We start from the raw sequence: 27,894 nt of genomic DNA on the forward strand, positions 1-27,894 counted from the left end.
ATTAAAAACATATCCATTCTATCTCTCTCTCACACCCCAGGTCTGCAGGTACCCAGTCTCCTGGAGGACCCCAGCAGGTGTGGAGGCATGGGTGTGACTTTCTTGGCATGACTTGATAAGGAAGGGCTAGGGCTCTAGCTCTCCTGATCCCTCCTCCCAGCCAGAAACAGTTAATTGCCTGCTCCGGGCTGCCTCCAGCCCAACCCTAATCGGCGGCGTGATCTCAGGCTTCTGCGCTGGGGCTGAAGCAGCTCCTAGCCCAGGCCAGGGCTGTGTGGAGCAAGGAGAGCATTCTTCCAAGATAATGATTAAGCTGAGCAGTGCTTGGCAAGGACACAGACTGCTAAGCTAGGAAGGTGAGCCCTGTTCACACCTCAGCCAGGCTGTGGCAGCAAGAACTAGATCGGGAAGGCAGAACCCAGAGGCCCAGGGGGCCCCGGCCATCCCCTACATCCTCCTGCTTGTGAGGGGGCATCGGAGCATCTCAGACCCAGAGAAATCATTGCAGTCTGCCCTTCTGTGAGTCTGCTCACACCTCAGGCACCATGAAACTCCAGGTGTTCTGGACTGGGCTGGAATATACCTGCCGGCTCTTGGGCATCACCACAGCTGCAGGTAAGATCCTACCTTGTCTACCACCGCCTTGGTCAGAGAGGTTGCTGGCAAAATGGTATCAAGCCAGGAGATGGTGGGCACATCTGACCACATCTGTCCTTCAGTTTCTCTTTTACCCCCTGTACTGAGGGTAAGCAGCTGCAGAGTAAGCCCTGGCAGGTGAAGAAGTGAGCCTTGGTTCTGGTTCTGAGACTCAATGGCAGCCTACTCTTGTGAGACCTCGGGAATCTTCAACATCCTGCAATGAGCTAAGGGGTCTGCTCCCTGCCCACAGAGGGTTATAAGGATAGCAGATTGAGGTAGGGACTGGAGGTGAAGGTATAAAGGGATAGGAAACTATGAGAATTGCACCATTGTGTAGTTATGAAAATGGTCACCTGAGTTCACCTTTCCGGGTCCCTGTCCAATCAGAGAGGATCGCATTGACAAGGCAGCTCTGTCCTTGGGAGATGCACAGGGCATGAAGATGGCAGGCTTCCATGGGCCCTCCCACACCCTACTGGCATAGGCACTGTTGAAAACCAGCCCCTTTGCTATGAGCCATCTACAGGAGCATTGGTGTGGAACTCAGGGGACCGGAAATCATCTGAGCCGCCCAGATAACTGGGATGACAGATGGTGAGCAAAGAATTGACTTCTGCCCCTAACATTGATCCAGAAGGGGGAGAATTTGTGCTGAGGAACTGAGTAGCAGTGTTCTGAGCCCTTAGCTCGGTGTACCAAGTCCCTTGGGGGAAAAAGAGGAGATATACATTAAATCCTTCTTTGCATTTGGAGGAAACCTTTCTCAAGATTCTCTCCCAATTGAAAGGCTCCTCCAGTTCAAACCAAAGCCACACGAGTTAAGCCTCAGGCCTCTCATGCATGTACAACCTTGGACCAGCCCTATAGAACTTTGAAGCCTGCTTCCTGACTATGGTGATGGATGGATCTGCTGAGTTCTGGCAGATGCAGTGCTTAGCGAAACATGTGGACAGAGGTTCTTGGTAGATGCCCTTGCGATATGTTGCACTGTCAGTGGGGATCAGATCATTCTTGGGGTACTAGGCTGGGCTCTTCTGGCCCCAGAGCTATGAGTCAGAGCAGGCAGGGTCAAATTCCTGCCCTCCTGCTATGTGACAGAGCAAATGAACTCAGATTGGAGCCATGACCTTGTCAAGGTCACACAAGAAGCTTGCACGTTGGTTCTTAGATTTTCCCAACAGCACTGGGCAAAGCCTTCCCTGAGTCCTTAGGCAAAAGAATTAATCTGCCCAGACCTGTGTAGATAGGCCTGGTGGAAATGGCAGTTCTAGCCTACTTCAGAACCACAACACATCTTACATATAGGCAAGGATCACAAAGACCCCCAGGTAACCCCAAATACATCTCCGTGATGAGAATGTGTGTTATCATCTGCCACTGCTGCTCCAGCTCCACTGTGCTCCCTCTGCACCTTGAGTATTAAATACAGACAGTGTACCCTTCAGGCCACCAGGAATCTCACAACTAAAACATAGCCATACCCCACACAGAGCTATCTCCATCCTTCCAGGAAGCTGCTGAAGATGCACATATCTGTCCTTCTAATGGATTGCTGAGCCTAATGTATCTCAGCCTAAGGGCAGTCTTTCACCCCACACCCCCAGCACACGTGCACACCAAGGTATATTGCACATCTTAACCGCAGCCTTGATCTCTGCAAAGAGACTGCTGCTAATACTGAAGATGGACCTTCTGCTTGGCTTTGGTGCAAGATCCAGGCTAAAAACAGGCTGCAGTTGCCTTTAGGGCCATGCTTTCAAAGAATAGCCCTTGGGCTCTCCAGAGTGCTGGAGCAAATGAGACACTAGAGAGAGGCTCTGGGGCTCTCTGGCAGACTTCAGGCTTCTTCTGACATCACTGGCCTTCGGGCCTCTGTCCAGTACATAAGATTTTCAAATTCTTTATTCCCTTAAGCCTCTTTCACTGAAATCCTCTGTCGAAATGTTCCATTTTAGGAACATTGCCACTAAAGGGGAAATGAGACCTGAAATAGAGACCAGCATTTTGCAGAACTCCAGGGGAGTGGGGGGACATATGGGGTGCCTTTGTATATAGACAGCCTGGATTGCCCAGCTGCTGGGCAGGGGTGTGAGCAAAGCCTCCTGGAGTGTCACCTCCAGGGACTGTGCAGATCCTGGGAGTTGGCAGCCTCCGCCCCAGAAGCCTCTTCTGTGGATCCTGGAGACCGGCTCGGGGGCCCTCAGACTCCAGGTGCTCTCCTGATGCAGCAATTTCCTGTGGCTGTGGTTGAGGCATGCCCTGCAGAGAGGTCTGCTCATCACACGGCTTCCTCTACCCAACTCCCTTCATGAAGCCTCGTGAGTTTTGCTGCTGACACAGAGCTCAAGCCCCGTACTCCAAGTGGTTTTCAGGACAGACACTTCAGCCAAGCCAGGGCAAACAGGCCACTGTAGACAGACAGTGCCTACCGAGAGTATTTCCAAATGAGAAAATCCTGTCCTTTGGCACAGTCACGTGTTTCTTGGTCGTCACTCTAACACAATCTTACAAAGCCCTTCCCTGGCCTTCGAAAGCATGAGGGCTATATGTGCAGCGTGTGAGTGTGACCTCTAAGTGCCCCTGTGGCCAAGATGTGTTGGGAGACCCTGCCCACAAAGTAGACACACCAAAAAATCTGTGCACAGGCCAAGAGGTCCTGCCCACCCTGTGCAGATGTGGGAACATCTGTGTATCCATCGGTAAAAGTGGACTCTCACCACATTCCCCTGAAACATAGCAAACATTTCCTGTATGAGAACCTGAGACTCATTGGAGGTGATATGCTATTAACAGTTGTTTTGCTTGGGTGGGTTTTTGTTTTGAGGCAGGCTCTATATTTAGCTCAGGCTGGCCTCCAATTTGTCACCTTCCTATCTGAGTCTCTGGGATATAGACATGGACCCATTGCACCCATCACGTGATTGCTTTTAATACAAGCTGGGCATCAGAAAAGACCTGGTAAATAGATACCAAGTGGACAGGACTCAGCAGGGCAGGACACCCTTCTACCACACACACACAAAATGGCTCACACGATTATTCCCCGGCTTTTGGACAGAAAGGCAGTCCTATTCTCTTTTGAACTTCTGCAGCACTTATTCTCAGGGGCATCTCCAGTGACCCTTCACTAACTCCCAGTCCTGCATGGGCCAGAGAAGGAGAAGTGCTCCCAAGGCAACACACAGAAGCTTTGCCCAGTCCCTAGGGCCTGGGATTCAGGGAAGGAGTGGGGGGGAATATGTCTTTGGGCCTTTGTCTGGGAAGGAAGTCCTTTTCTTCACTGTCAGTACACACGAATAGGCACGGGCTTACCCAAGAGTGATCTGTCCCCTTGGGGACAGGAGGGAGGAGAGGATGTCATCATCAATACTTGATAAGGCCGTCCAGCCTACCTCAGAACAGAAGGATTATGCTAAACTCTATCCACTGGCCCCCACCTCCATCCCCACCCACACTTCCCCACCCCCCTCCTCCCTCCCCACCCCTGACCTCAAAGTGCATGTGTCCCCTCATTCCTACTCTAACTGATTTCTCCAGTCTCTGGATAATGGTACCTGGGGTCTTCACCATGGTCAAGCCCTGTGCTTCTTGTCTGCAATGCAAAACCTCACGCTACCCTCTGTGGCCTCACTGGGCTCGTCACCATAACCATCATACAGGTAGGGAAACTGAGGCATGGTCCACTAAAGCACTCTCCTCAAGGTCTCCTTCAAGGAAGCGGGGAGGCAGAGTCCATCTGATGGGAATCTATTCTTGATATCCCGCTTTTAATCAGGGTCCTCTGCCTAAACCAGGGTCAGGGGGTTATGTGGGAAAAGCCAGGTGCCACCTCTCAGAACAGGCACCCGAGATGCAGTGGAGAACCAGAAGAATGTGTGCAGACTGGCAGACTCAGGGGCGTGACCCCCAGAAAGCCCAGCTGTCCCGCTGCAGTTGCCTGGGATACAGCTAAGCAGTGCAGCACCGTTCCTGACTTCTCTCTTCGTTGGGAGATCTGGGCTTTACAAGTAGTTGCATTCTAGATAAGATACTGTGATTTTATTTCCCGGCCAATTTCAGACTTCTATCTCAAAGGGGCATGTTTCTCTGTATTTTAATGACTCTAAGATGTAGGGTTAACACACACACACACACACACACACACACACAAAAAAAAAAAAAAAAACAGAAAGAACAGTAGAGAGGCCCAGTCAGAGGCCCCCCCCTCCACTTCACTATCTACCTTGGAACAGTCCTGACTGTGCACGGGCTCAGTCTGGGGGTAGGGCTGTGTCACGGGCATGACTATATTACAGCAAATCATACAGTCAAGTATACCAAGTACTCTCTGAAGCTGAAGATCCTAGTATTTTAACTATCTGCTGGTTCTCTGCTCTGAATAACCTGCACGCCTGATTCATCTGGTTACCCCAAAGATCTCCAGCTCAGTCCATTCTTGGGCCCTGTGTGCACATCTTTCCAGAAAGGCAGATCACAGTAGAGCCTCCCCTTAGACGTCCAGAGGAACATATTATCCATACTTCACAGTTCCTATCTTGCCTACCCCCATGAATGCCTGAAGACCGTCGTGTTGAATTTAGTGGGGAAACTGACGCTCACTGTTCTGTTGGCTTGTCAGAGGTCCGGTCTCCCCAGGCACACGGCAGCAAAGCAGGGCCTTCTAAGGACTGGACACAGCAGAACAGTCTAAGGAATGAGTTGATACCTGAGCAAAGCTGTTGTGGTCAACTTGCTTGTCAAACGAAAGTCCTGTTTCTCCCAAATCAGGTGCTATGAGTCACTCTGGGGCTCACTTAAGGCTTCTTTCGTTTGTTTGTTTGTTTTGTTTGTTTTGTTATGACCCATTAACCTGCTTCTCTATTTAATAGACACAACCACATTCTAAGCAGCAGTATTCCTTACTATATACCCTTCACATATACAAAAGACTCACAAATATAGATCAAGACGAAAGCAGCATTTAAGTCCCAGGTGTTCTCATTTCTTAATGGGTACAAGGTTTATGCTAGAAATCTATCTACCCAGTCTTGGTCAAAGCATTCAAAAAAAGTAAATGCTTTTTAAGTAACTGTCTAGGGTCCTGCATGGTATTTTTTTCTAATTTTGCATATTTATTTACTTTTATTGTATGAATATTTTGCTTTGCATGTATGTCTGGTCACCACATGTGTGTCTGGTCCCTGTGGAGGTCAGAAGAGGGTATCACATCCCCCAAACAGGAATTACAGAGGCTGAAGGCACTGTGTACATGCTGAGAATCCAACCCCTGGTCCCCTGCAAGAGCTTCAGTGTTCCTGGCTGCTGAGCCATCTCTCCACCCTCCCCGCCTCCACTGCATACTAATTTCAAGCATCTTTAAATGCAGATCCGCATGACCACCTCCTGCCATTGAAGAAATCATGTACTCCAACATGTCCACAGGGGATTTTTGTCCCAGTAAGGTTAAAATGTGTTTCTGATTTTTTCCAAATGAACCCCTTTCTTTTCTGGTCTGATTATCTTGATGAATATTCTCCTTGCCTCTTTTCTTCTCTCCTGCTTCACAACAGGACTTGGGTCAAATGTTTCTTTCTTTGTTCTTCATACTTGTGTCTTCCTTTGTAAGCTGCTCGTGATTTATTTCCTCTGCAAACGTTTGCTCTTTCCATCTTATGCACTACGTACCCATACATGAAGGAGCCCAGACCTCCACCCCAGGGCACTGCATGTGATCTGACCAGGGAGGCAGCTAGTAAACACATTCCACCACCTCATGCTTCTGTGACCTGCACCCCCCTTCCCACAAAAACTCTTTAAACTCCAGTTCCCTGTCTACAGAAGAGCGACAGTCATTGGCTCTACCCTGAGACTGGTGAAGCCATGACTCTGATAGAAAACTGCTGCTGTAGTTTGGAACTCAGAGCAGGCCAATTCCAGAAGCCTGTTCAGGAAACAAGGTCTGTGAACAGTGAGCTCCTATTGAAGGAGCAGGACGAATCAAAGGAAAGAAACAGACAACAAGGGGCCCAGGAGACTACGACGAGGGGGTTGGATGGACTACAGCTGTACCCATCCCATCGCATTTGAGCTGAGGCGGTGGCTGGATTGGAGAAAGGATCTCACTCTGTAATCCGGAATGTCCTGGAACTCACTGTAGCTTGAGCTGGACTTGAATTTCTGGCAATCACCTGACTCAATCCTCCCCACCCCTAGTGCTGGGATTATAGGCATATGTTCCACCTGCCCCCTCCCCCTCCAAGTGTAGCTGTTTCTATTCCATGTGCAGTGCACACACTGGAAAAAAGAGGGTAGTTCTGATCTATTTTTCATGGACTTACAGTTCTTTTTGTCTCCTTTGTATATATTCATTGCAAAAAATGGTGGTTTCATCACAACATTTATATGTACATACATACACACATATTTATATATCATATACTTTGTCCATATCCATCTGCTTATTAGTCTCTCTTGTTTTCTCTTCTCTGTCCTAGATCCTTACCTTTTCCCATATAGTCCTCCTTCTATTTTCATACTGTGCATGTACATGTGAGTGCATGTGTGTGTGTGTGTGTGTGTGTGTGTGTGTGTGTGTGTGTCTATATTATCCCCATATGAAAGACAATCTAGCTCTCTTTTTAAGCCTGGCTTATTAAACTTAACATTATAGTCACCAACAAATGACACAAGTAATTCATCTTTGAGACTAAAAAACAATCCATTGTGTGTTTGTATCAAGTTTCCTTTATTTGTTCATCTATGAAGGGCACCTAGGTTGACTTCTTAGCTTGGCTTCTGCGAGTAGTTCAGTAATAAGCTTGTGTGGACAGGTACTTCTGTGATATGTCAGCTTAGTTTCTCTGAGTGTCTTTGCGTGTAGACCCAGCAGTGGTGTGTCTGAATAGATCGTATGGTACTCTACTCTGGGTTTTGAAAGACCTTCCACACTAATCTTGACAGTGGCTCTGCTTGGTTACATCTCCGTGGTGGTTTGAACAGCAGTGACACCCATGGACTCTTGTGTTTGAATGCTTGGCCTCTAGGAAGTGGCGCGAGTAGGAGGTGTGGTCTTGTTGGAGGAAGTGTGTCACTGTGGGGGCAGGCTTGGAGGTCTCATGTGCTCAAGCTATGCCCAGTGTGGTAGACTGGTCACTTCCTGTTGCCTGCATATCAAGATGCAGAACTCTCAACTCCTTCTCCAGCACCATGTCTGGCTGCACGCTGCCATGTTTCCTGTCATGATGATAATGGACTAAACCACTGAAACTTTAAGCCAGCTCCAATTAAATGTTTTCTTTCATAAGAGCTGCTGTGCGTATGGTGTCTCTTCACAGCAATATGCACCCTAACGAAGACAGTCCCCATCAGCAGTAGGTAAGCACTCCTCTTTCCCCACATCCTCATCAACATTTACTTATTTCCTCGATGCTGGACATTCTCTCTGGGGTGAGAGAGAACCTTCGTGTGGTTTGGGTTTGCATTTGCTGAGTTGCCGGTTCTTTCATCTGTATGAACCAAACAGGTGTGCACCTACACGCCAACACCCAAGGTGAAGGAGGGGGTGTAGAAGGTCTTGTGATAGACAAGGTGAAGGTCAGATGAAGAAGCATGGCGTCTCTACTGTGGACCCAAGATCGTCGATTTGTAGCACCAAGAGAATTGTCATTCAGGAGAGCCAATAGACACATTTCCTTTTAACACTAAGAATAAATGGGAAGCATATATACTTTGGGTATTCCTAGCCAAAGCCAAGAAGAAAATGCTTCTGAGTCCTCACAAGAAAGGTGGTGTTCGAGCGGGAGACAGTTTCCTCAGGAGTATTGAGGAATTACAGGATCTCACACAGCGGTATCATCTCCAAAACCTGATACATCAGCCCAGATACCTTCATGGGAGAACTCTGCCAACATTTAGTAAAGACATAATACGGATTCCAGGTAAACTTCTACAGAAATTTGAAAGGTGGAAGTGATTTCCAACTCATGTTATCGAATTGTCACTTACAATGTGACAACTAATGTCAGCTGTCAATGTGGCACACCTGGAAAGAGGGAGTGAGGAGACAGTGCCTCCACCAGATGGGCCTGTGGACATGTCTGCAGGGCCATTTTGGTTTGTTTGCTTTGTTTTTTTGTTTGTCTTTCTTTTTTGAGACAGGGTTTCTCTGTGTAGCCTTGGTTGTCCTACAACTCACTCTTTAAAGCAGGCTAGCTCGAATTCACAGTTCACCTGTCTCTTCCTCCCTTCCGAGTGCTGGGATTAAAAGTATGCACCACCACTGCCTGACTTTGGGGATATTTTCTTGATTGTTAATAAATGTAGGAGAATCCAACCTACTATGGGATTTTGCCATCCCCTGGCAGGTGGGTCTGGGTTATATAAAAAAATAGCTGATTGTGAGCCTAAAAGCAAGTCAGTCAACAGCTTCTTCTTCGGTCCCTGCTTCGCTTCCTGCGTGAGCTTCTCTCAGTGATGGGATGTAAGCTGTAAGGTAAAATAAACCCTTTTCTCCCCTTGAGTGGTGTGGGAGAATTGTCTGTATTCTGTCAATCATATTTTAATAAAACGCTGATTGGCCAGGCAGGAAGTATAGGCGGATCAACCAGACAGAAAGTAGAGGTGGAGTAATGAGAATAGGAAAAGGCTAAGGAGGAGAAAGCTTCCTCTACCACTCCTGCGCAGACCACCGAAGAGGCAGCATGTAACTTGCCCAGCTGAGAAAGGTACAGAGCCATGTGGCTAATGTAGATAAGGATAATGGGGTAACATAAGTTATAAGAGTTAACAAGAAGCCTGACCTAATGGGCCAATCAGTTTATAACCTTATGGAGTCCTGTGTGTGATTTCTCTTTGGGATTTGCCAGCTGTGGGGTACCAGGCAGGACGGAAACCCCAACAAGCCGGCCCCCTCATGTTACACTCGAGCTTCTTTTGATTCTTGCTTTTGAAAACAGCAACAGAAAGTAAGCTAGAAAATGGACACCCAAATTAAAGATGTTATAAGAAAACTAGAGACCAATCCCTGCATCAGCATAGAAACAACCATTCTGAACAATTGTAGCAAACAAAATAAGAATATATGAGAAGAATAACATGTCATAACCAAGTGAAAGTGTCTGTAGAAATGCAGATTGTTTTCGCCTTTAACTCATCAAATTATAGTTGGTCATCTCTTATTTGGGCCGCCCCTGTTAATTCTTGTAAATTTTTTATGGTTATTGTACTTTGGGGAATTTCATAAGTGTTTTGATTTTATTCACCTCCCTGCCCCTACATTTTCTCAAATCTACTGCCCTAGCCCTTCCTGCCTTCCTGTGCAACTTTGTGTGCTTCCCCCCCCCCCCCAGCTAAGGCCAGTTTGTACTCCCTAAACTATTCACATGGGAATGGCCTTCAGCTGGAGCGTTGTTGACTATCAGGGGCTACACTTTCAGAGAAAACTGACCCTTCCTCTACCAGAAACTAAGAATTGTCAAGAACTCCTAGGCTCAGAGTGGAACTCCTTGCCCAGCTCCCCTGTCCAAGCCAGGATTTAGGCTGCTTTTGGCTGTGTATGGTGCTACAACTGCTATGAATTCCTACGTTCAGCTATCCTGCTGTGTTCAGAAAAAACTGGATTCTTACAGTCATCCAGCATGGCTTTTGCCCTTTCTGACGGTTCTCCTACAATGATCCGCAAGCCTCTGGAGGAGGGGTTGTGGTATATGTGTTACATCTAGGACTGGGTATTCTGCAGTCTATTCTCTGCACTCTGAAAGCTGTGGGTCCCCGTGCTGACCAGCATCTGCTGCAAACAGAAGCTTCCCTGATGAGGACTGAAAGGTTCTTTAATCTGTATGTATAGTAATAGGTCATTGGAATTGGTTTAATGCTATATCTGTTTGTCGATATAATACTTGTAAGTTCTTTCCTAGGATTTATGATCTCTTTATCCATAGGTCTTTGGCCTGATAATGGTGCCAGGTATGGGTTTCACCTTTTGGAACAGACTTTCAATCAAATAAAAGACAACTGGTTGGTTACTCCCATGATATTCATGGCACTGTTGTACCAGTAAGCATGTCTTGCCAGGCCTGTTGTCATTTTGTACCATAGGGATAATGCCTGGGTAAATTTGTGTTTACTTTTCTTCTTTGGTAGCATAAATAGTATTTTCCTGGTAAGGATCACCTCGATTTTTCCATATTCTATGTATGACTCAGGTAAGTGGTCTCTTCAGCAATAGCATCTTGCCATTAAGTTTTAGGTTCTGAGAGGTAACCAAAAACATTGGCAACAGCATGTAATGTTTGTGAACTTGTACAATCTGACTGACCAACAACCTCATGAAGCTATCAGGTTTGACCAGCACTATTTGTTTAAGATACTGTCTCTTCTCCAATTTGTATTATTGATTTCTTTGTCAAAAATCAGATGGCTACAGGACTGTGGGTTATATGTGGTCCTCAATTCCATTCCACTGTTCAAGAAATATTTCTTATATGAATGTAATGTTGTTTTTTTATTATTATAGCCCTATAGAATAACTTGAAATCTGGATGGTGATGTTTCCAGAAGTTTCCTGTTGTTGTTTGTCAGGGTTGTTTTAGTTATACTGGGTCTTTTGTATGTATTCATGAGTTTAATTTGCTGTGGTTTCCTTTTTTCCAATTTCCCTGAAAGACTGAAGTTTTTGGTGGGGATTATGTTGAACTGTAGATTGCTTTTTTAGGACGGATATTTTCACAGTATTGATTCTATCATCCATGAGAGTGGGAGAGTTTTCAATCCTCTTATGCTTTCTTCATTTTTTTTCAGCATCTTAAAGTTTTTAATATGTAAATCTTCTGCTCTCTTTTTATATTTAGTTCAAGACTTTTTTGAGACTAATGTGAATGGTATTGTTTCCTTGATTCCTATTTCTGTGTGTTTGTCATTTGTGTATAGAAAGGTTACTGCTTTCTGCATAAGTTTTGTAATTAATTTTGCTAAGTGTATTTTTCACCATAGGAGATTTCTGGTGGAATATTTATGGTCATTTATTTATAGAATCATGGCATTTGCAAATAAAGATTATTCAACTTCCTTCTTTTCTAGTTATACCACTTTCATCTCCTTTATTTCTTCTTAATGCTTTAGTTAATGCTTCAAGTACTGTACTGAACAGAGTGAGGAGGGTGAACATCTATGTCTCTTTCCTAATTTTTGTGGAAATACTTGAGATTTTCTTTATTTAATATGATGTTGACAGTGGGCTTCCAGGATGTTGCCTTTGTTATGTTGAGACATGTCTCTTGTATCCCTGGTTTCTCCAGGACTTTTATCATGAAGAGTTGTTGGATTTCATCAGGGTCCTTTTCTGCATCAAAGGAGAGATCATGTGGTTACTATCCTTTAGTGTCTGTATTTATTGATTTATGTATATTGATCCATCCCTGAGTCTTTGGGATTAGTCAGACTTGACCACTATGGATAATCTTTTTTATGTGTACTTGACTTCAGCTTGCAAGCATTTTGTTGAGAATTTTTGCATCTATTTCATCAAAAATACAGGCCTATAATTTTCTTGGTAGTTGTCTAATTTTGATATAGGGTAATAATGGCTTCCTAAAAAGAATTTAGAAATTTTCCTTCTTTTTATGTTTTGTGAGACAGTTTGAGAAATATTGGTGTTTGAAAGTCTGGTAGAATTCTACACTGAGTCCTTTTGGCCCTGGACATTTTTTTTTTTATTTGGAAGGCTTTCAATTACTTCTTGTAGCTCACTGGATATTATAAATTCACTTAGATTATTAGCTTCATCTTGGTTTAATGTTTGAAGCACAATTAATAAAACTTCAGAGACTGAAATTGGGGTTCAACCTGAAGATATGAAAAGCAAAACAGGAAGCCACTGGTTCTTACCTCACCTCAGTCTGAAATGGTGATTCTGCCTCCAGGAATTTCAGAATGAGTTTGTGAGTTGAGAGATGTTTCCTTGCTTTTTGTAATCCTCTCTAGGGCTGGGATTAAAGGTGTGCACCACTGGGATTGAAGTCATGCACCACCCGGTTTCTATGACAACTAGTGTGTCTGATGGGATTAAATGTATATGTCATTGCTGGCTGGTCTGTAAGGCTGGCCAGTGTGGCTGTTTTACCTTCCTGATCCCCAGAAAAACTTTACTTATTAAAATACAAATGAAATGCCACTACAAACTTTGGTACATCATATCTATCTAGAAACTCATCCATTTTTAAAGACTTTGCTCAGTTTGGTAAAATATGAATTTTACCAAAATTCAGTAGTGTGTCATTTAGCTTAATGAGTTTGTGTACATTCCTGTCATTTCTTCTGTTTTTAGTATCCAGCATCCATGGTTGTTAGGTAATAATCAGGATGTAATTTCAGTTTTCCTGTATTTTTTGACATTTGCTTTGTGGCCTAATGTGTAGTCTATTTTGTAGAAAATTCCTTGGTCTACTGAAAGAATTCTATAATATTCAGGCTTCAAATGGGATCTTCTTTAAATAGTCATTATACCCCTTTGGTTTGCTCCTCAAATTCTCTATTCTCTATTTATTATTTATTTAGGGCTTTTTTCACAGATGACTTGTCTATTTGTGAAAGTGAGATATTGAAACCACCTACTATCATTCTGTTGGAGTCAAACTGAGATTTTAAATTGAATAGTCTTTTTTATGAAATTGAGAAATATGTTTATTCAGTGCATATATGTTTCAGATCATAATATCCTGTCGTTGGGTTTTTCCTTTAATAAGTATAAACTGTCTCTTCCTCCTTATCTCTTATGATTAGTTTCAGTTCAAAGTCCATTTTGTCAGATATTATAATAGCCTGCTTGTTTCTGAGTTCCATTTACTGGGAATACCCTTTCCCGTTCTTTTAAAATAAAGTGTTTTTTATATATAGCATAAGGTATGTTTCTTGAAGGCTGAATAAAAGCATCTAAAAGCAGACACACAAAAACCATGCAGCACTCTGAAAGTTTTAGACTAGAAGCTTTTCTCCTGAGGTCAGAACAAGCCAAGGATGTCCAGCCTCGCCACACAGAATCAGTGCTGGGACGGATCTCTAGCCAGCACAGTCACGCCTTGAAGAGAAGCAGAATGTATGGCTTGCCAAGGAAAAGTGAACAATCACAAAGGCAACTCGTATATTAGAGGTACCTCTTTAATGCATGATAAACAATTAAATATCCATTCTATTAAATTACCTATCTCTACTTTATATCTAATTTTTAAAGGGCGCAAAAAAAATCATAGACTAAAATGCACATCTTAAAACAATAAAACTCTTATTAAGCAATAGGATAAAATCTCTGTGTTGAGTTAGGCTGAGATTGCCTAGTTTAATATCAAAAGTTTAGTCCATAGTAAAAGAATTAATAAAATTCTTCTGATTAGATCCCATCAAAATTTTAAAACATTTCCTTTTAAAATATAGTATTGGAAGCCAACACAAAATATAACTGATATCAAACATGAAAAGACATTCCACATCATTAGTCCTTGGAGAAATGTAAATCCGCATCACAGCGAGAAACCATGCATGTATATTAGGTTGACTAGAATTAAAAAGACTGGATCATTGGCAAGGCTGCGAAATTCTCATGCACTAGTGGGAATGCAAACAGTGCACCTACTTTGAAACAGTTTGACAGTTTCTTCAAAACCTGTACATGCAGCTGCCACATGACCTGATTATTCTGCTCCCACGCATCTATCTACCCAAGAGAAGCAAAAGCACATAGCCATACAAAGACTGTATGGAAATGCTCATAGCAACTCAATTCATAATACCTAAAGACTAGAAGCAACCATATCATCTATTGGCATGTGAATTATAAGCAAAGTGAGGTTTATCCCCACTCGTCTGCAATACCAGTCAGGCATAGATTGGCACGAACTGCCTATGCACATTACAACAAAAATGAATCTGGAAATAACTCTGGAAATCTAACAATAGCCAAACATGAGGACATACTATTCAATGTTATTTATCTTAACTCATGGGAAATATAAATGAATCTCTAGTGATAGATCACTAGCTGCTTAGGGGTGGACCAAGGAAAGAGAAGGTAAGATTTCACTGATGTGATACCTGGAGACTTTCGGGAATAATGATGCCCATTTTCTTCATATAGTAATGCTTTCATGAGTGAAGACATATGTCAGCGCTTACCAGACTGCACTATAAACATGTGCAGTTTGTTGGAGGCCAATCTGTCTCACTAGATCTGTCACTGAAAGTGCACACGTTGTCCTGCTTAGATGATGTCCTCAAACATCTAAATATCTCAGCAGCATACAATAGTAAGCTTTAGGTGTTTTCACATCCTGGTGAGTAGGCTAGGCAGCTCTGTTCATATTGGCTGCCTATGCTTGTCTGCCTGGAGGCCAGACAGCCAATAGCTTATCTATACTGGTCTTGACTGGAATGATAAGGCAGTTCTGTTCCCCAGGTCTCTCACATTCCACTGCTCAAAGAAAGTCCCGTTGTTGAGCCCAGAGTCAGAGAGAGGCAACCCTCTGCTACAGACAAGAGATGGCTAAATTGTGTAATGAGGGGTGTGGATACCCAGAGGTGCACAGGGCCAGGGGCATGACTGTCATCTGTTCACAGGAACTGTTACTGAGCCAAAGTCAAAGCAGACACCTCAAATGGTGTCTTTCACCTGTGGGTCATATTTAAAGAATCTATTAGGGATCTGGTAATGTAGGCCAGTGTCAAAGAGTTTGCCTAGCACATGCAAACTCTAGAATTAAATAATAAATACCAAGGTTTCCTTGAAATCTCTTCCAACTGAGTGTCCAGAAGTTTCTACCAGAAACCATGTTGTTTCACAATTCTGGCTCACCTGTGTCTATTGCAAGGACCTGAGCCCACAGGGAGCCTTCAGACCATGCTTGGAATCTTTTGCAACTTCCTCTGTGTTAGCAAACATTATTATCTGGATGGATGTATATCAACTGGTTCAACACCTGTGCAGGTGTCATGGTGGTGACAGGCATTCCATTTTAACACCCGACAGAGTGTGGTGAGGACGTAGACAGTGGCTAATGGAACTATGAGTCTATCCTTATCAGCCCTCTTAAGAGGAAAGAACGCAACTGCTTTCATAGTTTACTTCATTAATGCTTATACTCACTGTGGACAAAGAGCCCTTTGCCATTCACTGGCATTGCTCATTGATTTTCCTATCTCAGGTCCTTCTTGAAGCTTTGTCAGTATAAAGTAGCCCCAAAATCCCATCCTTCTCAATATGTGTTGTATGTTACCCTCTGTCACTCTGTAGGGGTTCAGAGGGCTCAAGCCAACATGGGAGTAAATATCACCCTAAATTCACAGTAAGCATCCTCTTAAATTCTGAGTATACTTTCTTGATTATGAGAGCCACCGTCAGAACAAATACTTTCTTTACTCTAGGCTGAACACCTTCTGAATTTTAGATGACAATCTTATGTTTGTGGATGCCACATAACCAACCACAAGCTCAGTGATCCTAGCAAGAGAGTGGAATTTAGACAACATTCACCCATGGTGAGGCACAAAACACATACCCTGGCCTGGGTCAGAATGGCAAGAGTATCGGAAGTCATCTCAGAAAATAGTCATGGACCTGAAGGACTGGTGCCCTGACTTCTATGGTGTAGGGTGGAGAGTTCTCCAGGCTCTTCCTGGAGTTTTCAGGGATCACCCAAAAATCGTCCTGCTCTCTTTGCCTAGCCACATCTGTCAACACACATGGAAGGGAACCACTCTGGTCCTGAGACCTCAAGAGGAAACTCATGTCTCAGTCGAGAGCACCCGAAGGACAATGCCATGGAGTAGTAAACCCAGACCCGCTCTCCCTTCTCTCTTACCCTGCAGTGTTGATCGGAGTGGGCATCGAGACCTTCCTCCAGGGGAAGTTCAAGAGCCTGGCCTTCTATCTGCTGTAAGTATGCATACCTGTGCTCTCTCTGCCTGCGTGCTCTGTTCCAGCTCACCCCATGTCTGTCTACTTCTCAGAGAAACACAGAGTAATCCACTTCCCACGCTAACGCCACCCCAGCCCAGAGATGGAGACACCAAAGTTTCTAAGTCCTGGTTTGGGAAGGCTCCATAAATCAACCAACATCCTCCCATACACTCACACATGCATCTGCCTGCTCTACCACACATCCACCCATCCATCACCCATGAATCTATCTCATCCATACAGCCTACCCACTAATGCACCCATCACTCATCAAATCACTCATCCATCTATCCATCCATCCAACCACTCACCAACCTTTCCCCCTACCCTTTCATTCATCTACAGGCTTGCCTACTCACTCACTCACCTAACCACTTATTCTCCCATCTATTCATCTATCTATCCATCTAACCATCCATCCATCCAACCAGCCAGCCAGCCACACACCCATCCATCTATCTATTATCCACCAACTCTATGCATCATATATCCATCTATCCACAAATTCACATATCCAGGCATCTATATAATCACTTTCTTATTCAGCAAACACCAATACATGCATGTATACATACATACTTATATACATATACATTCTCTAATCATAGATATATATTAGGGTATATATATATGTATGTGTGTGTGTATATCCCTGCATGACAAGTACAGTTCACTGTCTTATTTGTAGGCCTTCATTTAGCATTATAAGTGATGTGTATATTGGCCTAGTTGTAGAGGTGGTCAAACTCAGGTTTAAGCAGTCAACCTATCACCGGGCTAGTGAGCAGCAAGTCCCTTGTTCAGACACTAGACTCTGCCTACCAAGCTGACCCTACCTCTCCACCACCAGCTGTGCCTACCAATAACCCTAGCAGGAAAGAAATGGCTGTGCAGTGGTCACAAGTGGTGAGGGAGTTGGGGGGTCTTTGGGTATATGACTCAGCATCTCTGCAATCCCTGGCTGCTAGCAGTTCCCTCCAATGCCAGAAGAAACATCTGTGTCCCAGCAGTAGAACGGATCCATAGCCCCTCTCTGCCCACACAGTCTCAGGCTGCATCTTCTGCCCTTTCCTTCCCCTCCCTGACCTGTGCTTCTTAGTCACATGGTCTCCAAAGTCTGGGGGTTTCCCCTCTCGCACCTACCACCGATGAGCTGTATAGCCCTGGACAAGGGTCTTACCCTCAGTTTCATCATCCATAACTGACGATAATATAACTTCTGGTTTCTATAAGGCTTCTAGGAGTGTGATTGGCACATTTCTATCATTATGTTCCTATCATTTCAAAATTAAGGGGTAGGAATTGAGGAGACACTGGGAGCATTTGGAGAGCAGGAGAAAGCAGAGATCAATTACCATGATCAGAGTTGGGAGGGGGGACAGTAAGCTGCAGTCCAAGCACAACTCCACAGGGCTTGTAGACATCTATTCATTTAATTCATAACTTTTATTGATGAAGCCTTATAGTTACCCCCGGTTTACGGGTGAGAAAATGAGTCACGAGAAGGCCAAGTTTCTACCTACATTCACACAGCTGATCACTAACAGAAGCAGGACTTGTGACTCTAAGGAGACAGTGGTCCTGAGCTCCCTGTCACATCTATCTCGCTAGCTTTTACTGTGGTGGGTATTCACAGAGCACTACCTGTAAGTCCTGCCTGGGGTGGGCCCAGGTCTCGCATAGTAATCATACAGAAAAACCCTTTAGAAATTCATAAACTAGTGACTCTGGCCACTGTGATAATAAGAGTTTACGAAACAGATGTCAGAGGGAGGAGGGGGCTTCCAAGAAGGGCAAGCGTCCTGTGGTACGTGATAACTTTCTATATACTCAGGACAATATAGGGATTACTTACAAAGAAATTTAAATGATATACCATTTTAATTCTATGGGCTAGGAGTGCTCTTTCAAATAGAAATTGAAATTCTATTCACAAGAATACTCATACATAAAATTAAGAAGCTAGGTAGAAACCTGTGATTTCACATATGCCCCCCAGGAGATTCTGGTTTTAGAATGTCTGCAGCAGGGCAAACATCTTCAGATCAGTGTGTCCCAGAATCCTTGGCAGCCTGGTGATGGTGGAGGAAGAGGAGAAGCAGACCAGTGAGTCAGGAAGGCCAAGGGCAGAGCCGTTGAAGCTACATGAGGCCAGAGAAAGTGGAAGTCAACCTAAAGGTGTTTAAGGAAGGCTCCCAGCTGCTTTTGGTGGGTGGGTAGTTGGGGAAAAAGAAGACAGAAAAGAGGGCTCTTCGTCAGGACTACCCTAGTTTGCTTTCTCATGCTGTGATAAAAGCCATAACCAAGAGAGCTTGCGAAGGAAAGGGTGTATCTAGCTTACACTTCACGTTGAAATCCATCGTGAAGGGAAGTCGAGGCAGGAACTGAAGCAGAGGCCATGGAGGGGTGCTGCTTGCTGGCTTGCTCTCCATGGCTTGCTCAGTTTGCTTTCTTACACAACCAGGACCACCTGCCCTGGGAGTGACACCACCCACAGTGGGCTGGGCCCTCCCACGTCAATCACTAATCTAGAAAATGCCCACAGACTTGCCTACAGGCCAATCTGATAGAGCCCAGGAGGTCCCCAACCGTCCAACAAGCACAGTAGAAAGGGCTGAAAGGGCTTGAGGAAGAAGATCAGAAAGCTGTTTCAAAGGGCCTGTTGTTGTCTACTACTCTGAAACAGAAAAGATACAACATCCCGGTGTTTGCATCTGGAGGCATCTTCTCAACTGAGGTCCCTCTTCCTAGATGACTGTAGCCTGAGTCAAGTTGACAAACTGAGAACAGTGCTCAACTTCAGGGCTAGGCCATCAGGCAGATATGCCTTCCAATGTCCACACAAAATACTGAACACAAGCCACCTTACCTGCTAGCCTCTGCTTCTTCCTCCCCGCTGCCCCCTAGCTTCAGTCACTCCAGGACAGGCTCACATGCCATCTGGCAGCACTAGGGATGTTTGGTAAACATGAATATATGGTAGTGAGGTCACGGTCACTGTGTCATTGGAGATGTCTGGGGTCAGAGGAACTGCACCAGACAACCTTGATAAATCCACTTATCTTCTGGTGTTTTGTTTTGTTTTGTTTTTATCCACAGGTTTACAGGAGTCACCATCTCTGTGTGTGAAGGAACCTACTTTGTGGCTCAGCTGTTGGCCATCTGCTTTAAGTAAGTAGCCTCCAGAAATGACCTTTACAACCCTTCCTGCCCCCACCCCAGACAGATACCTCACCTATGGAGTCACGGCTGAGGTTGCCCTGCTTCTGAGGACACTGTGAACTGGCTGTCCTTCCAGAAGCAGCAAGCCCCACGGACCAGTCACCGGCTTTCTGCTGTGTTCAGCTGGATGGATCCAGTTAGAGACTGCCTCTCACCAGACTCCCTGACCAAGTCAGCTTTCCCTACTCCAGGACATTCCGTTTCTGGGCCTGTGTCCATGGTGTCCATTACAGGTTGAGGTCCTGCAGGAGGCCTAGCTTCTGGGGTACAGAGCAGTGTGTAAGAACTGGCTTTTCCGTCACTCACACCACAAAGACCCCACTGTTGTCCAGCAGGTGCTCAGTGTGTAGCACTGGCATCAGGGTGGTAAGGGCTCAGAACCTGAACTGTGGGTAGAGAGCTAGCCAGACCTAGGACCTTGGAGGGTGGGGAGTCACTAGCTGCTTCTCAGACTTATCAGCCCATGGGTGATAGTGCCCCCTTCTGATTTCTGCCTCAAAGGATTCTTGACATTGCAGGCATGTTTCAGTCCCAGAATCCTCTCTGTACCATCTCCCACTACCCAAGGACATGCCTGTTTGTATGTATGTGAACGAACACATGGACACATACCCACAGAGAGACACCAGAGGGCGCCAAAGAGCTGTTCTAGGCATGGTCCACGTGAGAAGACAGGAATTGTCTTTGAAACCTGAGAACAGGACCCCTGAAACATCTGCCCGGTCTATCAGGGCTCTGCTTTCACCCTGGGTGGTTCCTGGGTGTCAGAAAAAAAAATGAAGCTTTTCCAGGCCAGTTCTGTCCCGGGCCTGGCAAGGTTCAGCAAGCATGGTGCAGCTGAACCCCAGCCTGCCTGTTGTTTGTGTAGTGTTCCATCCCCACAGTGGTTCCGGGAGTGTAGTTCTTGTACTGCACACCATTCCTGTCCACTGAAGACTTTCAAAAAAGCCCTGAGACTTCCATCAACTTTACTTTCCTCTTGACCAAAACCACAGCTAAAAGCAAGGGCCAGGGAAGCCTTTGAGAAACCCCATGGACCCTCTAGAGTGACTGAAGCTCTCTAACCACAGACCCCACAGTGAGGACCCTGGGCTTCTGTGACTCCAACCCCTTGGATACTCAGGCAAGAGCCACATAGAGGTTGTAGACACTGCAGGGCTCGGCCCCAGGCTTCTACAGCCTTCTGTGGGGTTGGGCACTGCAGGGCTCAGTCCCAGGCTTCTACAGCCTTCTATGGGGCTGGATTCTACAGGGTTTGGACTGCATCCCTGCCCCCTCATCTCCACCCCAGGCTTCCACAGCCTTCTGTGGAACTGGGACTTTCCTAGAATAATTTCTACTAAACTGCTAACCCTGATCCCCTCCCCCAGGTGTCAGCCGGGGTCTCTGGCACACAGAGCAAGGGAGAAGGCCCATTGGCTGGGCTGCTTCCAGAAGTTCCTAGCCTACACGCTGTTGTCTGTGGCCTGCTTCCTCCACCCTGTTCTGGTCTGGCATGTGACCATTCCAGGTAGGACCTCCAAGGGTAATGGAGGTAGGTGGGCCCTGAACAGAGGTGATCTAAGCAGGAGGAGCGGGTCCTGTCTCCCAGAGCCCCCACCAGGCCCTCTGCCCTCTCTGACCTAAGATGTGAGAACGACTGTTGGATGTCCCCTGTGCTGACCAAGCAGAAGGGACATCCTGAGGTTCAGCCCTCCTATACACAGCCTTCTGAGGTTGGATACTCGATGGAACCCTGGGTTCTCTTCTCACTGACCACTTTCAAACAGCATGTCAGCCTTATCTCCTGTTCCTCCTCCTAATGCCTTGCATGGTGACTCAGTTTCTTACCCCAGACCTGGCATCCTCACCTCTGCACCTGTCTCTTGCCCTCTTTTCTACAACCCTCCTCTTCATCCCTCCTTATTTATATGAGCACTGTGCCCCCTCCCAAAGCCCATCTGAAATATCAAAAAACTCCCTAGACTAAACCAGAAGAGATTGAACTGTCTTCTCCTTAAGTATGTGTGCTATGACCCCTGAAGAAAGTCGTTGGAGGTCACTGAGAGAGCCCCAAGCCCTGCTCCCTGAAGAGGCAGACTTAGGAGTTCTAGGAGTTCCGGGGACTCGTGGGCGCTGGCAGTCAGATTCCTGGATCCCCATAGGTGGGCTGGTGTGCTCCTTGCAGGAGACCTACTGCAGAGAGTCCTCAGGGTAGCACGGGTGAGCCATGGCCAGTATTCTCTGTGCTAGTGCAGATGAGAGATTCACATCTCTCCAAGATTGCTGGGTGGGAACTGGGGAATCTCCACATCCCTGGGAGTTAGAAGAAAACCAACAGATTCAGTATCCACACCAGCATCTGGATATGTATCTAGCAAAGTCTTTGCATGCCTTGTCCAGTGAATTCCCAAGTGGGAAGCTGAGAGCAGTGATGTTATTCAGGCAGTTAGTATCAAGACCACCTCTCCATAGGAAGGGAACTTGGGGCACAGAGATCAGAAGGATCCCTCAAGAGGCCAACGGAGCCCTTTTTGGTACCCTGGCCCCAAAGCCCTGGACCTATTTTAACCTTTTAACCTTGCCATGCCATCATGCCAGCCCGAGTCTGATGTGGGTGTGTGAAGGCTGGACCTACTGGGGTACTGATCATGGCTGTACAACACAGGACCACAGTGGCACTGTGGAGAGAAAGGCTTCCTGGCCTATATAGTTTTCCTCCCTGGCATGTCTGTACAGTCTCTTGACCTCCCAGTTCTCTTCCAGGCTCCATGCTAATCATCACTGGCCTGGCCTACTTCCTGCTGAGCAAACGGAAGAAAAGAAAGGCTTCCCCAGAGGCGCCGGCCCCCACAGAGCAGTACACAGACCCCTCCAGCAGCACCGTGAGCACCACAGGCTCTGGGGACACCGAGCAAACTTACACTTTCCATGGGGCTCTCAAGGAGGGGCCTGGCTCGTTCTTCATTCACATGAAGAGCATCCTGAAGGGCACCAAGAAGCCCCATGTCCTGCAACCCCAAGGTGCCCTAATGGAACTGGCGCTGGAGCCAACTGACTCCTTGGCCAAGAAGAAGCAGGTTCACTTTGAAGACAGTGTGGTCAGAATCATCCCGTCCCTCACTGAAGGCTTGGGTGATGACAGTGACAGTGGGCCAGAGGAAACTGCCTCTGACACCACCCCCATCATCCCTCCCTCCCAGACCCCACACTTTATGCCTCCTCTCATGGCCACTGACCTGTTCTGAGCTTCTCAGCTAAAGGTCTACAGATGGATGGACCTGCCAGAGGACTCCTGATAGCCATGGTCCCTGTCGAGAACTCAGGGTATCCGTTGGTCAGCTGTTCTACACTTCTCAATGGTGGCTGGGGTTTCGGAACTATGAGAGAACGTACCATGCCAGATCTGTGGAGATCTCCAGGGTGGCACAAATGGGGCTTTCCCATGTGGAATCAACACAGCCTCCTCCTTCTTGACCAGGAGAGGGGAAATAGATCATGGTTCCATTTTCCACAAGGCTGAAGACCCAACTTGCTAAGTCCCAAAGGAACGAAAGATACCAACTCAGTTTCCCTTGCACCCAGCAAAGGGTTCAGCCTTCAGCAAGGACCCGATGTTGCATTTTGCACATGATGCAGCCTACTAGTGCTGAAGGCCCAAGGTTACATCAGCAGTGTGAGTGTCTCAGCAAAAGGTATTAGATGAAGTGGCCATGAATCCTGAGAAGATTGCTCAGGATAGATATTGGAGGGACGCTTCAGATCTCAAGTGAGACTAGCCTGGCAATGGGCTGCATTCTCTGCATATTCTCTGGGCCTGGGCTGGGCATCAGACATTTCAGAATCCCCAGGGAAACAATGCCACTCTGTGCTGACTGCCGGGAAAACTGGCAAGAAGAGCATCTCTCATTCCAGAAGGATAGCTAAGGGCTTCCTGCCACCCCACCCCACCCCACCCCCACTCTATGGGCAGTGTTCCGATTCCAAGAAGATGGTGTAGGCTACAAAGAGTCTGCGAGCCTGTAACAGGAATAAGCAGGACGTAGCATAGAGTATTCACTGCAGGCCAGGACTCTGGGGCGCTGCTCTCAGAGAGTTGCCGAGTACAGGGAAGTATGTCTGCCATGCTTAGGCACCTGGGAGTAGGATGAATGATTAACAAATGTTTGCTCAAAATAGGGAGGAAGGGAGGAAGAAGAGGGAAGAAGGGCACGTGGGGGGAGAAGAGCGAGCAGGCATGCTCTCCATCCAGGGGCTACAGAGGTGACAGGGAATTTGAGTTAGATATTTCTCAGTAAAAAGATTTGCAACACATCTCTTAGTTCTAAACAGTATGTTTGGTCTGCGGGACGATTGCCAGGAGGAATAGACACGTTATTCCTTATAGATGACCACAGTGTACAAGCAACAGGAAGGAAGAGCCCTATAGTTTGTGACTAGAGAAGGGGCTCACACCAGGGTTCTCTGAGGGATGGGCCTCGAAGCACACATGCTAGAGTCTAGATAAGCAATATGTTCATTGTATAATTTTTCCCGCTTATGAAGTATTCTTTCGGGGAGGGGGTGTGTGTAAATGAGGAGGTATCAGCCTGGTGCTTAGCATGGTCGAGGTTCCAGACCTTGCTTGCAATAGAGGATGTGTCTGCTTGGACTGTCGTAGTGAAGGTGGAAAGCAAGCTAGGAGGGCTGCAGTAGGCAGGCGAGATCTACTCAACCCATTGCTCAAGTCAAAACCTGGAAACATAATGGAGGACTATAAGCTCTGACTGCAAGGGCATTAAAGCTATTTCGACTTTCACCAATGAGGGATGTTAGTGCAGTCAGGGAAGAATAAAATACACAGACTGTAGGTGTGGGTGGGTGTGTCCCTTTACTACAGAGACCTCATGGTGAGGGAAGAACCAGGAAACACCATGACACCCTAAATTAGTCTAAGGCAAGGCCAGTACAGATCCAAAAGACATCCTCAACTCTGGATTTCAGGGCTAGAGCCCCAGGAACAGATCATCCAGCTGACACACGACAGAGGCCAGAAACAACAAACCCCATAACCCGGAGGAGACGGGTCTTGGTGCCCTCTTTCTGTGCCTCTGTTTTAGTTACGTTCTATTGCTGCAGTAGAATACCACGGCCAAAAGCAACTTAAGGAAGAAATAGTGGATGTGGCCTATGGTTCCAGAGAGCCAGAGTTCATGATAACAGAAAAGGTCTGGCAAGTAGTCGGAGCTAGAAGCCAACTGGTGATACTTCATCCACACACAGGAAATGTGTGTGTGTGTGTGTGTGTGTGTGTGTGTGTGACAAGAAGTCACATGAGGCTAAGAACCCTCAAAACCCACCCCAGTGATGTCCTTCCTCCAGCAAGGATGCACCTCCTAAACATTCCATAACTCCCCCCAAACAGCACCACTAACCGAAGAACAGGTGTTCAAACACATAAGCCTATGAGTGACATTTCATCAGCTCTTACATAGTTTTAAAAATTCTTGATACTTGCTTGGTTAGCTGGTTTTACTCTTTTAAAACATCTTTATTAAAATGTAATTCACGCTCATTAAATTGACCAACTTAACTTAAATGGGTTTTAGCATATTTATAAACTGAGTTCATTACACGCACTACTAAACTATTTTAGTTCATAGTATCCTCATCACCCGTCCCCCCCTCCCCGCAATGAAGTTCGGTCAAGAAACCACTGAGTCCCACTCCTCGCCTCCCAATTTGCCCTCTGAGACCACTAATCTGCCTGTATCTTTGTGACTTTGACCTTTCTAAACCCTCCTAATTTACATCACATAACACCCTCCAGCACTGTACTTTGCTTTCCCAGTGTCTCACTCTGCACCATCCTTTATGTTTAGTCTTTAAATATGATTATTTTGGTTCCTTGGACAAATGTATAACGGTAGTTTTGGAGTCTTAGTCAACTATAGCCAACATCTGGGGCTTCTTGGAAGCTGTGTTTCTTGCCCTCTTCTTTTGATTCTGCATCACATTTTCTTGTTTCTTTGTGTCCTTGGAAATTCTTTTTTAGCACCGGGACCTCTTGGCTACCACAGGCACGCATGCACACACGCACACACGCACACTGCTGCTCTCAGGTCTGGTTCTGCCTCCCTCCTGACCTGGACTCTGGTTTCTTTATCCGTTTGTTTACTAACTTGACTGGACTAGTTCTGTGAAGTCAATCTATTTTTTTCCCACAGTGTTCATCCTTTGGTGTCCCTACTTGGATTCCCCCCCCCTTTTTTTAGCATGGCTACCTAGGCATTTCTCCTGGGTCTGCAACAGTCATTTGTTGGTCAATAGTTATGGTTAATCCTTGAACCAATTAGATACACTTTGTCACTGAAAACGGGGAGGGAAGGGGGGCTTGGAGGCAGCTAATAAATTAGGTTTATGGTTCCCTGCCTTTAGTCAGGGACAGATAACTCCGTAGCCTCTGTCTGGCTCCTAAGAGGACATGACCTTGTGTGCTGAACTGTTAGACAGTGCTCGGTTTAGGTTTAAGGTTTGTATTTTTAGGAGTTGTTCCTAATCAGTATTTGGCCAGAGCTCAGGGATCATGGACCCTTTGTTAAAGGATCTGCATACAGGTGGAATAATTTTATAATAAAGCAAATGGATGCCTACACACATCCTTGACCTGACAGCTCCAGAATGGGCACAGACTTCCATATTAACAGCAGTGTCCCCAACTCCCAAGACAGGCTGAACCCAAGAGGGTTGCCCTTGGCTCTTTGTCTTCAGGTCTCTATTAAGTAAGGGTTCAGCATTTTGTTTATCGCTACTGGAACCATGGAGTTCTGAACACCCTTGTATTTATACTCCCCAGGATGTGTTTACAGTGTTTCTGAGAACTCCATGTGAATGGAATTCTTCACATCCTGTTCTGAATGAGGTCATTCCCCCAGGCAGCGCTCTGAGCTTTTCATTCTTTCTTCCTGGGCAACCCCTCCACAGTCCTGCAGAGGAATGATGGCTGACTGCCTGTTTCCCTGGGAGATACCTTTCCTGGATGGGTAAGCATAGGAGGAAGCAGACCCCAATAGTCTTGGTTTGTCCTTCCCAATGTGGAGTCAGATGAGGTGGAGCCATCAAGGCTGTCATATTGTAAGCCTGTTGTGCTTGCAATAGAGTTTCCTGGAGATGGCTGGGGGCTCAGAAGACCTGACACACGCAGCATTAGAGGAAAATTCCTATATTAATATATGCTCTGCACAGAAAGGTCTTTTTCCTTATTCCCAACTAAAACTTTATGATACAAGTTGAGTTTACCCTGAAGTACTTCTGTTCCTATCATTTAAACCCTTTCAGTGGGTGCTCCAGTGGCAGGCGGGGAGGCTGCAGTTCAGAGCTTTAGTTGGTGGCCTAATAGCTCCCTCCCTTGGGGGCTTCCATTCAGGTAAACCCAGAACACTGACTCCACTGCAGTAAAGAATCTCAGGGTAAATCAGAGTGGAGCAAAGTAACCAAGATCATTAAATATAAAGACAAGGACAGCACACACTCGCACTTCATGGATACATAAGTGCTGATGGAGAAGGGGGAGGGGAGGGGGAGAGACTTAGGAGAAGGACATTATGTAACTGGTAAGGATGAGCTGCTCTCCCCATTTGAGTGTCTTGGCAATGGCTGGATCCAGGACTCCGTACTCTCGAAGACACATTCCTCAAAGGGTATCATTTACAGCAACACTTAATGGTTAAGCAGAGTTTAGAAATTAAGCAGTTCAAATTTTAAATAAAAGCATATGAAGTTGTTGACTTATTTATCTTATGTTAAAGAATTTCCTTATGTAGATGAAGTTACAAGGCGAACTTATGGGGTGTATCATTCAGGTTTAGGGATGAGAGAGGGATGCTAATGGGGCCAAACTCAAGGTCACAAATGTCTTGACCCTAAGCAAGCATGCTTTATTTGTTCCTTTATAGTATTCTTGTCTGGGATGACTTTTAGGAAACCAGCATTTCTGAAAGCTAAAAGTGTTATCAATTGTTTTGGAGTTTCTTTAAACATCAACTAGGTCTCCAGGTGAGAGCCATCTTTCCCTTCCGATGTTACCCGAGATTTTTCCTATCTTTCTATCCCACCTTACCATGGCCTTGAAATAAATATGCCCTAAAAATAGA

General features: G+C 45.9%; 1 protein-coding gene across 1 annotated transcript; it reads left to right on the forward strand.

Annotated features, from left to right (window-relative positions):
- The first annotated feature begins 282 nt into the window (after positions 1-282).
- Positions 283-27,894, forward strand: Tmem72 (transmembrane protein 72). The gene is made up of 5 exons (XM_048444440.3): positions 283-615; positions 16,471-16,537; positions 19,661-19,732; positions 21,154-21,293; positions 22,529-27,894. Exons 1-5 carry the CDS (start codon positions 546-548, stop codon positions 23,008-23,010), a joined length of 831 nt encoding a protein of 276 aa, XP_048300397.2. The 5' UTR covers positions 283-545; the 3' UTR covers positions 23,011-27,894.

This window comes from Myodes glareolus, chromosome 3, assembly GCF_982192425.1.
Source record: "Myodes glareolus chromosome 3, mMyoGla1.1, whole genome shotgun sequence".
Taxonomy (NCBI): Eukaryota; Metazoa; Chordata; class Mammalia; order Rodentia; family Cricetidae; genus Myodes; species Myodes glareolus.